The sequence below is a fragment of the Haematobia irritans genome, chromosome 1, assembly GCF_050003625.1.
Source record: "Haematobia irritans isolate KBUSLIRL chromosome 1, ASM5000362v1, whole genome shotgun sequence".
NCBI classification, from domain to species: domain Eukaryota; kingdom Metazoa; phylum Arthropoda; class Insecta; order Diptera; family Muscidae; genus Haematobia; species Haematobia irritans.
The window spans coordinates 59,578,710-59,592,909 of NC_134397.1; the positions used below are offsets into that span (position 1 = coordinate 59,578,710).

Consider the following 14,200-nt stretch of genomic DNA (forward strand, 5'->3'; position numbering starts at 1 on the left):
CGTCGTGTACATCCCGGAGGCTGGCCGTCGTATTTTGTTTATCATCGCGATTTGGAGTCACTACCTTCTTGTAAGTCGATAGTCCGGCTCGTTTTTTGGCTCGATGCACGGTTGTAGACGATACACCCAGCTTATTTGCGGCATCTCGGAGAGAGAGGTTAGGGTTTCGCTTGAAACTACCGGCAACTCTCTTTGTCGTCTCAGCGGCTTCCGGTTTTCGATTTCCCCCGATCCAGACTTCCTGGCTGTCGACAAACGTTCCCCAAACACTTTATTTACATTTGTAACGGTAGATTTGGCAACTTTTAGCGATTTTGCCAGCTTTGCGTGCGAGTAGCTCGGATTTTCGCGATGCGCGAGCAAAATTTTGATACGCTGCTCTTCTTGCTTGGACGGCATTTTGACAACTGAAGAGTGAATTCCAAAATCAAAATAGGGGCAACATTCTACACACACACACCTTCAAAATGAGGGGTGTTCAGGTGTTTTAAATGCAAAATTGAAAGAAATACGTCAAGTTTATATTGACCAAATTTTGACCGTATCACCCTTTATTTCAATAGAAAATTTTGTCAAAATTTTATTGCTATAGAATATTCTGTCAAAATTTTATTTCTATAGAAAATTTTGTCAAAATTTTATTTCTACAGAAAATTTTGTCAAAATTTTATTTCAATAGAAAGTTTTGTCAAAATTTTATTTCTATAGAAAATTTTGTCAACATTTTATTTCTATAGAAAATTTTGTCAAACGGAATTATGTACGTATTTAATCGGCCTTTTTTGTTTAATATATCCCCCGTATGGACTAATTTACAATTGAGAAGACGGTGTTAAGAAGTTTTAAGATACCTTGCCATCGGCAAGTGTTACCGCAACACAAGTAATTCGATTGTGGATGACAGACTTTAGTACAAGTTTCTATGCAATCCATGGTGGAGGGTACATATACTTGTTTATTTACATTATATACTTGTTTTATTTACATTATTTTACTTTTTATAATTCGTGAGGGTCTACCGTTTGCAGCTAAGATGTTTCGTTTTCGTTGAACGAAGTTTATTTAAATCTGCTTATGTGTGCCCAACAAACTGACCTATAAACAGAGCAATTCTGTTTATAGGTCAGTTTGTTGGACACATATAAGCAGATTTAAAGACATTGTGCGTTGTTAGCTAAATTACACAGAGGGTCGTGTGTTTAACCGCGGGCTTGTTTTTTGCTACACTGAGAAAAACATTGACTTTAATGTTAATGATTAAGAAGCAAACTTTTAGAAAATGGAATGTATACAAACAATTGTTTTGAAGTAAAAATTTTTTTGTTGTTTTGTGCATTCATTTGGGTTTTAAAAAGTGGTGCGCATTCGAGACTTCTGTTGTACGAAGTACCCAGTGTACTGTAGTATATGCAATGATATAATGGCTAAGTTATTAGCCTATCATTACTGATTGCTTTTATGGTGTATGGAAACGAAATTTTTTTTTTCAAAATGGTTGGGAAATGTTTTCTTAATTAAAAAAATGAAAAATCCATATAATTCTCATCCTATATTTGAAGTATTTTTTTAACTGTACTCCAGCTTCAATGTCTTAGTTTATTTAAAGATTTTTTTTAATGAAAGTTCACCTTACTTCGAAGATGCAAATTTCAAAGATTCGTATCCTTAATTTAAGGAAAAACAAAATTCTAAAGAAATGATTATGAACTTTCGTTTAATTAAATTTTTTTAGGTTTAAAGAATTTTGCACTTAATATTGTGTGAACTGCGTGTCTTTAAATTCAGGCGAATTTAGTCAACGGCGACTATTTTTGGTTAGTCGACGCCTACGTCGGATATGTCGGCTCATACCGACTGCTTTGTAGCCTCCGAGTACCCAAAACATATTTTTTTTGTATACTTTTTTTTTTAATCATACAAACCTGCAAAACTTTGCTATTACGTTCGTTTATTTATAAATTTATATTAAATATATTATAAATATATTTCTAACCAGCTCATGTTTCTTCTTCCAGGCTTGTGTTAATATCACATATGCTCCGCTGGTATTTACCAAACGACCTCATACTTTAATGGGTTCTATACTATTTGGAAATGCTACAACTGATAATGAATGTCCTGTCCTTGGATCCAGTATAACATTCACTAGTAGAGCTGGGGTAAGTTCATACATTTCTATGGAATTGAAAATAAAATATCCATTCATTCAATTTATGTATATTTACTAGCCCTCTGATCATGCTCGAGAATTCTTGCTGTCGGATAATCCTCTAACGGATACTGGTTTTTGTCCCAAGGAAGTATTAAAATTCACACCAATACCCACATCGAAATACTGTAAGAGAAGTAATTTTGAGAATTTCACATCGGTTACCAAATATGATATGGATGTTCAATTCAATCATGTAAGTATTAAGAATAAAACCATCATCTTAGGTCGATTAGATTTGGTAACAAGTAAAAAGGAACTAAAGCCGTTTGTAATAACCATATTGGTGGATTTTGGCATATTTTCGGGGACACAATAAAATCTGAACGGAAGGGGATGATTTTTTCAGAATTGAGCGGAACCATATATCGAGTAATCGGAAATCTTTTCCTATTTCATTTATTTATTTGGTTTCCTAATACAAAAAGATATATATCTTATAATAAGTATTAGAATCAATAGATTTCGTTTGGAAGTCGTCTATCTCCAGCTCATGTCCCCAAACTAGCTTTCCTAGACAGCAAATCGTATACTCTCCATTTTGGATTTGAAAAAAAGAACAAAAAATAGTTTATACTTGTCTTAAAAGAGGGGGCATCGGAACCCGGCTCCGTAAAAAAATATTACACAGAACAAAGTGGAAATCTGCGCTTGGGCCCCGAAGCGACATCTTGGTCCCAATATTATATCTGGAATACTCGTCGATCTACTCCAATAAGAATTTTTTTGGTGCTGGAATTTGACATATTTTTGGGGACTGTATAAAATCTGAACGGAAAGAGATGATATTTTTCAGAATTGAGTGGAACCATATATTGAGTAATCGAAAATCTTTTCCTATTTTGTCAATAGATGTCGTTTGGAAGTCGTCTATTTCCAGCAATATTTTTCTGGCTCATGTCCCCAAACTAGGTTAGGTTAGGTGGCAGCCCGATGTATCAGGCTCACTTAGACTATTCAGTCCATTGTGATACCACATTGGTGAACTTCTCTCTTATCACTGAGTGCTGCCCGATTCCATGTTAAACTCAATGACAAGGGACCTCCTTTTTATAGCCGAGTCCGAACGGCGTTCCACATTGCAGTGAAACCACTTAGAGAAGCTTTGAAACCCTCAGAAATGTCGCCAGCATTACTGAGGTGGGATAATCCACCTCTGAAAAACTTTTTGGAATCGAACCCACGACCTTGTGTATGCAAGGCGGGCATGCTAACCATTGCACCACGGTGTCCCCAAACTAACTTTCCTGGACAGAAACTCATATACTCTCCATGTTGGATTAAAAAAATAATACAAGTATATACGGCCGTAAGGTCGGCCAGGCCGAATCTTATGTACCCTCCACCATGGATTGCGTAGAAACTTCAACGAAAGACTGTCATCCACAATCGAATTACTTGGGTTGTGGTATCTTAAAACATATCGTTTTCTAAATTGTGAGTTAGTCCATACGTGATATAGTTAGACAAAAAAGTTATGTATAGGTAGGTCTACAAATAATAACGAATCGAAATGGACTTTTTGCACGATACGTAGAGAGCCAGAATTGAAATATGGGGGCTATATACAATTATGAACTTGATATGGACCAATTTTTGTGTGATTGGAAATCGATTTATCTGAGGGTTATATATAACTATAGACCGATATGGACTTAGTTAGGCATGGTTGTTAACGACCATATAACAACTGGCCCAACGTACCAAATTTCAACTGACTCGGATGAAATTTGCTCCTCCGAGTGGCTCCAAAACCAAATCTCGGGATCGCTTTATATGGTGGCTATATATGATTATGGACTGATATGGACCACTTTTGGCATGGTTATTAAATATCATATACTACCACCACGTACCAAATTTCAACCAGATCGGATGAATTTTGCTTCTCCAAAAAGCACCGGAGGTCAAATCTGGGGACCGGTTTATATGGGGGCTATATATATTATGGACTGATATGAACCAATTCCGGCATGGTTGTTGGATACCATATACTAACATCACGTACCAAATTTCAACCGAAGCGGATGAATTTTGCTCTTCCAAGGGGATCCGGAGGTCAAATCTGGGGATCGGTTTATATGGGGGCTATATATAATTATAGACCGATTTCGACCAATTTTTGCATTGGTGTTTGTGGCCATATATTAACACTACGTACCAAATTTCAACTGAATCAGATGAATTTTGGTCTTCCAAGAGCCTCCGGATGTTAAATCTGGTGATCGGTTTATATGGGGGCTGTATATAATTATGGACCGATGTGGAGCAATTTTTGCATGGTTGTTAGAGAGCATATACGGATTAATTTGTTCTAAACGAAAATACTTTATACGAAAAGGGAATTTGGGAGCCACCGTGGTGCAATGGTTAGCATGCCCGCCTTGCATACACAAGGTCGTGGGTTCGATTCCTGCTACGACCGAACACCAAAAAGTTTTTCAGCGGTGGATTATCCCACCTCAGTAATGCTGGTGACATTTCTGAGGGTTTCAAAGCTTCTCTAAGTGGTTTCACTGGAATGTGGAACGCCGTTCGGACTCGGCTATAAAAAGGAGGTCCCTTGTCATTGAGCTTAACATGGAATCGGGCAGCACTCAGTGATAAGAGAGAAGTTCACCACTGTGGTATCACAATGGATTGAATAGTCTAAGTGAGCCTGATACATCGGGCTGCCACATAACCTAACCTAACCTAAGGGGAATTTCGTTTGTCTGAAATTGCATTCTGAAGGAAAATATTTTTTCTTTGGGTGAACCCCCAAGTAGAGAAATCGGTCTATATCGATGCCTTACCAAATGGATCGGTAAAAATAAAAGCATATTTACACAGATTTTTTAGGGTCTACCATAGCATTATATTTACATTTTCCAGCAAATCGGATAAAAACTACGGTTTCTAGGCGTTAAATCGAGAGATCGGTCCATGTGGGGGCTATACCAAACCAAAACACACCATATTCAGCTGACCTTTTTGTGGTCAGCCGGATTCTAGAAGTACTAGAAATGAATTCGGGAGGTAGATCTATATGAGGGCTATACCAAAACATGGACCGATACTGACCATTTTCGAAATACCTCTTAATGGTCCTCTAGAATTACAATTTCAGACAAATTGGGTAAAAACCACGAATACTAGTAGCTCAAATAGTATAGTCGGGAGTAGAGGTGTGCATGTGAGTAATATTTTACTCACGCTCACGCACACTCAGGACGGAAAAATCTTACTCACGCACGATATTGTTTGGTAGGACTCACGCACACTCACGAAAAGAAAATTTGTACTCACGCACACTCACGCACGAAAATGTCGTGACTCACGAAAAATACCGTGATTCACGAAAAATGTAGTGACTCACGAACAATTTTTTGTGTAATTTACCTTAGAGACGCGTCTGAAAACATGAGCATTATTAAAATCGAGAGTGTAATAACACTCTTAACATCCCAGGTGTCACTAAAATTGTAAATGAATTTAACTCTTAAGCGTTTTATGTTGGTGAGCAGGATTATTTTCGTGAGCGTAAATCTTTACTCACGCACACTCACGAAGATAATATTTTCGAGACTCACGCTCATGCACGACATTTTGGTTTGTTAATCACGCTCACGCACACTCACGCCGTTGCGTGAGTCACGACAATTTCGTGTCACGTGCACACCTCTACTCAGAATTTCACCACGACCCAGAATATATACTTTATGGGGTCTTAGAGCAATATTTCGATGTGTTTCAAACGGAATGACAAAGTAAATATACACCCCATCCTATAGTGGAGGGTATAATAATCCCTCATATTAACTCAATAGTTTTTTTTTCAGTGTAGAAAACTTCAATAATATTTTGTATCTCTTTCAGATGCCCGAATGGTTTGATTTCTGGTCTAGTCGTTTGGATCATTTTGTTTCGTCGTTTTCATCGCAAAAAGTTGATCGCTTAGAAATGAGCAAAGAAATCCATTTGTCCATAAATTCTCCCAATGATTACTTCTGGTTAACAATCGAGGTTAACGGTGTGCAAACACGAATATATCACATACCATTTTTGCAAAAATTGGATTCGAAATATGATGCCTCGCATGAGATTCTCTATGATTCAGGAGTGAAACGTTAGTACACCGAAATTAAAAATGTTGGGGGTTTTAAAACGATTTAAACGAGTTTTTTCTTTTAGGTTCTTGCTCTGTTATCAATGGCATGATCAATAGCTTTGATGATTACCTAATTGATTTGGCTGATTATCATAAGGTTACCAAGGCAGAGAATTGTCAAACCCTCTTGGCTGCTGATTGTAGTCCTTTGCGTGAAATGGCCGTATTCCTAATGCCCTCTGTGGAAAATAGTTTAAGTTCCAATTATGGCCTAAAGGTCTACATTGGAGAGAATTATATAACATTCAAATCAACCAATAATACCGATGACAAGGCTCCCGTATGGATAACCCTGAATGATGATGAGAAAACTGTGGATGTGCGAGCTAAGCCATATCAATACCCCGAGGAGGGCAATAATTTCGATTTTAGGTTAGTATAGAACCCCAAGCCATTCTATTGATTTATGTGCTAAGAGCTAATAAATTTTGTATTTGTTTTTATCTCTTTTTTTGCAGGGTCGAAGTAAACGAGCAAAATATTTTAATTGTGGAAAATAATTTAATGCCTTCCACCATACAATTTGACATGTTGAATATTTTAAATTTGGAAATATTCTCAGTGTATAAGAATAAAATGTGTGGTCTATGCAGCAAACCCTTGAATAGCATGCGCAATTATACACTTTGTGTGTGAGGTGTTAATGCCTCTTCAGATATTCTGATAATTAGGCTTCACTTATCGAATATATACATATTTTTTATTTTCATTGAATTTATTTTAAAAGTTTCTCTTTTATTAGTAGTTAAAAAAATATAAATTTGAATATTAACTTAGAACTAACAGTAAATTTATATGAAATGTAAATTTTTCTAAATATTATAGCTCTCAATGGACATGAGAGATAATTATATTAAAAAATTAGTTTAAACACTTTGTAATAAATAATCTACATTCATATAATAAAATAATATTTAGCATTACAATTGATGTAGTCATTTATTTCTTTTGAGATATTTTTTTCAAAATTTTGTCAAAATTTTATTTCTATAGAAAATTTTGTTACAATTTTATTTCTATAAAAAATTTTGTCAAAATTTTATTTTTATAGCCTAATTTTGTCAAAATTTTATTTCTATAGAAAATTTTGTTAAAATGTTATTTCTATAGAAGATTTTGTCAAAATTTTATTTCTATAGAAAATTTTGTCAAAATTTTATTTCTATAGAAAATTTTGTCAAAATTTTATTTCTATAGAAAATTTTGTCAAAATTTTATTTTTATAGAAGATTTTGTCAAAATTTTATTTCTATAGAACATTTTATTTCTATAGAAGATTTTGTCAAAATTATATTTCTATAGAAAATTTTGTCAAAATTTTATTTCTATAGACATTTTGTAAAAATTTTATTTCTATAGAAAATTTTGTCAAGATTTTATTTCTATAGAAAATTTTGTCAAAATTTTATTTCTATAGCAATATTTTATTTCTATAGAAAATTTTGTCAAAATGTTATATCTATAGAAAATTTTGTCAAAATTTTATTTTTATAGAAGATTTTGTCAAAATTTTATTTCTATAGAACATTTTATTTCTATAGAAAATTTTGTCAAAATTTTATTTCTACAGAAAATTTTGTCAAAATTTTATTTCTATAGAAAATTTTGACAAAATTTTATTTCTATAGACATTTTGTAAAAATTTTATTTCTATAGAAAATTTTGTCAAGATTTTATTTCTATAGAAAATTTTGTCAAAATTTTATTTCTATAGAAAATTTTGTCAAAATTTTATTTCTATAGAAAATTTTGTCAAAATTTTATTTCTATAGCAACATTTTATTTCTATAGAAAATTTTGTCAAAATGTTATTTCTATAGAAAATTTTGTCAAAATTTTATTTTTATAGAAGATTTTGTCAAAATTTTATTTCTATAGAACATTTTATTTCTATAGAAGATTTTGTCAAAATTATATTTCTATAGAAAGTTTTGTCAAAATTTTATTTCTATAGAAAATTTTGTCAAAATTTTATTTCTATAGACATTTTGTAAAAATTTTATTTCTATAGAAAATTTTGTCAAGATTTTATTTCTATAGAAAATTTTGTCAAAATTTTATTTCTATAGCAACATTTTATTTCTATAGAAAATTTTGTCAAAATGTTATTTCTATAGAAAATTTTGTCAAAATTTTATTTGTATAGAAGATTTTGTCAAAATTTTATTTCTATAGAACATTTTATTTCTATAGAAAATTTTGTCAAAATTTTATTTCTACAGAAAATTTTGTCAAAATTTTATTTCTATAGAAAATTTTGACAAAATTTTATTTCTATAGACATTTTGTAAAAATTTTATTTCCATAGAAAATTTTGTCAAGATTTTATTTCTATAGAAAATTTTGTCAAAATTTTATTTCTATAGCAACATTTTATTTCTATAGAAAATTTTGTCAAAATGTTATTTCTATAGAAAATTTTGTCAAAATTTTATTTTTATAGAAGATTTTGTCAAAATTTTATTTCTATAGAACATTTTATTTCTATAGAAGATTTTGTCAAAATTATATTTCTATAGAAAATTTTGTCAAAATTTTATTTCTATCGAAAATTTTGTCAAGATTTTACTTCTATGGAAAATTTTGTCAAAATTTTATTTCTATAGAAGATTTATATATAGAACATTTTATTTCTATAGAAGATTTTGTCCAAATTTTATTTCTATAGAAAATTTTGTCAAAATTCTATTTCTATAGAAATTTTTGTCAACATTTTATTTCTATAGAAAATTTTGTCAAGATTTTATTTCTATAGAAAATTTTGTCAAAATTTTATTTCTATAGAAAATTTTGTCAAAATTTTATTTCTATAGAAAATTTTGTCAAGATTTTATTTCTATAGAAAATTTTGTCAAAATTTTATTTCTATAGCAACATTTTATTTCTATAGAAAATTTTGTCAAAATGTTATTTCTATAGAAAATTTTGTCAAAATTTTATTTTTATAGAAGATTTTGTCAAAATTTTATTTCTATAGAACATTTTATTTCTATAGAAGATTTTGTCAAAATTATATTTCTATAGAAAATTTTGTCAAAATTTTATTTCTATCGAAAATTTTGTCAAGATTTTACTTCTATGGAAAATTTTGTCAAAATTTTATTTCTATAGAAGATTTTGTTAAAATTTTATTTCTATAGAACATTTTATTTCTATAGAAGATTTTGTCCAAATTTTATTTCTATAGAAAATTTTGTCAAAATTCTATTTCTATAGAAATTTTTGTCAACATTTTATTTCTACAAAAAATTTTTTCAAAATTTTATTTCTATAGAAAATTTTGTCAAAATTTTATTTCTATAGAAAATTTTGTCAAAATTTTATCTCTATAGAAAAATTTGTCAAAATTTTATTTCTATAGAAAATTTTGTCAAAATTTTATTTCTATAGAAAATTTTGTCAAAATTTTATCTCTATCGAAAAATTTGTCAAAATTTTATCTCTATAGGAAAATTTGTCAAAATTTTATTTCTATAGAAAATTTTGTCAAAATTTTATTTCTATAGAAAATTTTGTCAAAATTTTATTTCTATAGAAAATTTTGTCAAAATTTATTTCTGTAGAAAATTTTGTCAAAATTTTATTTCTATAGAAAATTTTGTCAAAATTTTATTTCTATAGAAAATTTTGTCAAAATTTATTTCTGTAGAAAATTTTGCCAAAATTTTATTTCTATAGAAAATTTTGTCAAAATTTTATTTCTATAGAAAATTTTGTAAAAATTTATTTCTGTAGAAAATTTTGCCAAAATTTTATTTCTATAGAAAATTTTATCAAAATTTTATTTCTCTAGGACATTTTATCAAAATTTTATTTCTATAGAAAATTTTGTCAAATTTTATTTCTATATAAACTTTTGTCAATATTTTAGATCTATAGAAAATTTTGTCAAAGTTTTATTTCTATAGAAAATTTTGTTAAAATGTTATTTCTATAGAAAATTTTGTCAAAATTTTATTTCTATAGAAAATTTTGTCAAAATTTTATTTCTATAGAAAATTTTGTCAAAATTTATTTCTGTAGAAAATTTTGCCAAAATTTTATTTCTATAGAAAATTTTATCAAAATTTTATTTCTCTAGGACATTTTATCAAAATTTTATTTCTATAGAAAATTTTGTCAAATTTTATTTCTATATAAACTTTTGTCAATATTTTAGATCTATAGAAAATTTTGTCAAAGTTTTATTTCTATAGAAAATTTTGTTAAAATGTTATTTCTATAGAAAATTTTGTCAAAATTTTATTTCTATAGAACATTTTCTCAAAATTTTATTATTATAGAAAATTTTGCCAAGATTTTATTTCTATAGAAAATTTTGTCAAAATTTTATTTCTATAGAAAATTTTGTCAAAATTTTATTGCTATAGAAAATGTTGCCAAAATTTTAGTTCTATAGAAAATTTTGTCAAAATTTTATTTCTATAGAAAATTTTGCCAAGATTTTATTTCTATAGAAAATTTTGTCAAAATTTTATTTCTATAGAAAATTTTGTCAAAATTTTATTTCTATAGAACATTTTGTCAAAATTTTATTTCTATAGAAAATTTTGTCAAAATTTTATTTCTATAGAAAATTTTGTCAAAATTTATTTCTGTAGAAAATTTTGTCAAAATTTTATTGCTATAGAAAATTTTATTTCTCAAGGAAATTTTATCAAAATTTTATTTCTATAGAAAATTTTGTCAAACTTTATTTCTATATAAAATTTTGTCAAAATTTTATTTCTATAGAAAATTTTGTCAAAATGTTATTTCTATAGAAGATTTTGTCAAAATTTTATTTCTATAGAAAATTTTGTCAAAATTTTATTTCTATAGAAAATTTTGTCAAAATTTTATCTCTATAGAAAAATTTGTCAAAATTTTATTTCTGTAGAAAATTTTGTCAAAATTTTATTTCTATAGAAAATTTTATCAAAATTTTATTTCTATAGAAATATTTGTCAAAATTTTATTTCTATAGAAAATTTTGTCAAGATTTTATTTCTATAGACATCTTGTAAAAATTTTATTTCTATAGAAAATTTTGTCAAGATTTTATTTCTATAGAAAATTTTGTCAAAATTTTACTTCTATAGCAACATTTTATTTCTATAGAAAATTTTGTCAAAATGTTATTTCTATAGAAAATTTTGTCAAAATTTTATTTTTATAGAAGATTTTGTCAAAATTTTTTTTCTATAGAAGATTTTGTCAAAATTATATTTCTATAGAAAATGTTGTCAAAATTTTATTTCTATCGAAAATTTTGTCAAGATTTTACTTCTACGGAAAATTTTGTCAAAATTTTATTTCTATAGAAAATTTTGTCAAAATTTTATTTCTATAGAAAATTTTATCAAAATTTTATTTCTATAGAAAATTTTGTCAAAATTTTATTTCTATAGAAAATTTTGTCAAAATTTTATTTCTATAGCAACATTTTATTTCTATAGAAAATTTTGTCAAAATGTTATTTCTATAGAAAATTTTGTCAAAATTTTATTTTTATAGAAGATTTTGTCAAAATTTTATTTCTATAGAACATTTTATTTCTATAGAAGATTTTGTCAAAATTATATTTCTATAGAAAATTTTGTCAAAATTTTATTTCTATCGAAAATTTTGTCAAGATTTTACTTCTATGGAAAATTTTGTCAAAATTTTATTTCTATAGAAGATTTTGTTAAAATTTTATTTCTATAGAACATTTTATTTCTATAGAAGATTTTGTCCAAATTTTATTTCTATAGAAAATTTTGTCAAAATTCTATTTCTATAGAAATTTTTGTCAACATTTTATTTCTACAAAAAATTTTTTCAAAATTTTATTTCTATAGAAAATTTTGTCAAAATTTTATTTCTATAGAAAATTTTGTCAAAATTTTATCTCTATAGAAAAATTTGTCAAAATTTTATTTCTATAGAAAATTTTGTCAAAATTTTATTTCTATAGAAAATTTTGTCAAAATTTTATCTCTATCGAAAAATTTGTCAAAATTTTATCTCTATAGGAAAATTTGTCAAAATTTTATTTCTATAGAAAATTTTGTCAAAATTTTATTTCTATAGAAAATTTTGTCAAAATTTTATTTCTATAGAAAATTTTGTCAAAATTTATTTCTGTAGAAAATTTTGTCAAAATTTTATTTCTATAGAAAATTTTGTCAAAATTTTATTTCTATAGAAAATTTTGTCAAAATTTATTTCTGTAGAAAATTTTGCCAAAATTTTATTTCTATAGAAAATTTTGTCAAAATTTTATTTCTATAGAAAATTTTGTAAAAATTTATTTCTGTAGAAAATTTTGCCAAAATTTTATTTCTATAGAAAATTTTATCAAAATTTTATTTCTCTAGGACATTTTATCAAAATTTTATTTCTATAGAAAATTTTGTCAAATTTTATTTCTATATAAACTTTTGTCAATATTTTAGATCTATAGAAAATTTTGTCAAAGTTTTATTTCTATAGAAAATTTTGTTAAAATGTTATTTCTATAGAAAATTTTGTCAAAATTTTATTTCTATAGAAAATTTTGTCAAAATTTTATTTCTATAGAAAATTTTGTCAAAATTTATTTCTGTAGAAAATTTTGCCAAAATTTTATTTCTATAGAAAATTTTATCAAAATTTTATTTCTCTAGGACATTTTATCAAAATTTTATTTCTATAGAAAATTTTGTCAAATTTTATTTCTATATAAACTTTTGTCAATATTTTAGATCTATAGAAAATTTTGTCAAAGTTTTATTTCTATAGAAAATTTTGTTAAAATGTTATTTCTATAGAAAATTTTGTCAAAATTTTATTTCTATAGAACATTTTCTCAAAATTTTATTATTATAGAAAATTTTGCCAAGATTTTATTTCTATAGAAAATTTTGTCAAAATTTTATTTCTATAGAAAATTTTGTCAAAATTTTATTGCTATAGAAAATGTTGCCAAAATTTTAGTTCTATAGAAAATTTTGTCAAAATTTTATTTCTATAGAAAATTTTGCCAAGATTTTATTTCTATAGAAAATTTTGTCAAAATTTTATTTCTATAGAAAATTTTGTCAAAATTTTATTTCTATAGAACATTTTGTCAAAATTTTATTTCTATAGAAAATTTTGTCAAAATTTTATTTCTATAGAAAATTTTGTCAAAATTTATTTCTGTAGAAAATTTTGTCAAAATTTTATTGCTATAGAAAATTTTATTTCTCAAGGAAATTTTATCAAAATTTTATTTCTATAGAAAATTTTGTCAAACTTTATTTCTATATAAAATTTTGTCAAAATTTTATTTCTATAGAAAATTTTGTCAAAATGTTATTTCTATAGAAGATTTTGTCAAAATTTTATTTCTATAGAAAATTTTGTCAAAATTTTATTTCTATAGAAAATTTTGTCAAAATTTTATCTCTATAGAAAAATTTGTCAAAATTTTATTTCTGTAGAAAATTTTGTCAAAATTTTATTTCTATAGAAAATTTTATCAAAATTTTATTTCTATAGAAATATTTGTCAAAATTTTATTTCTATAGAAAATTTTGTCAAGATTTTATTTCTATAGACATCTTGTAAAAATTTTATTTCTATAGAAAATTTTGTCAAGATTTTATTTCTATAGAAAATTTTGTCAAAATTTTACTTCTATAGCAACATTTTATTTCTATAGAAAATTTTGTCAAAATGTTATTTCTATAGAAAATTTTGTCAAAATTTTATTTTTATAGAAGATTTTGTCAAAATTTTTTTTCTATAGAAGATTTTGTCAAAATTATATTTCTATAGAAAATGTTGTCAAAATTTTATTTCTATCGAAAATTTTGTCAAGATTTTACTTCTACGGAAAATTTTGTCAAAATTTT

The 14,200-nt window shown here is 26.4% G+C and overlaps 1 protein-coding gene across 1 annotated transcript in view; it reads left to right on the forward strand.

The window, feature by feature from the left end:
- Positions 1–7,285, forward strand: part of cv-d (vitellogenin-like lipoprotein) — an 88,310-nt gene extending 81,025 nt beyond the window's left edge. The window contains exons 14-18 of the mRNA XM_075290529.1: positions 2,016–2,159; positions 2,229–2,405; positions 6,068–6,317; positions 6,383–6,731; positions 6,818–7,285. Coding sequence (XP_075146644.1) covers positions 2,016–2,159; positions 2,229–2,405; positions 6,068–6,317; positions 6,383–6,731; positions 6,818–6,995 — 1,098 coding nt within the window. The 3' untranslated portion in view covers positions 6,996–7,285. The remainder of the gene's footprint in view (positions 1–2,015; positions 2,160–2,228; positions 2,406–6,067; positions 6,318–6,382; positions 6,732–6,817) is intronic.
- Positions 7,286–14,200: the final 6,915 nt, after the last annotated feature.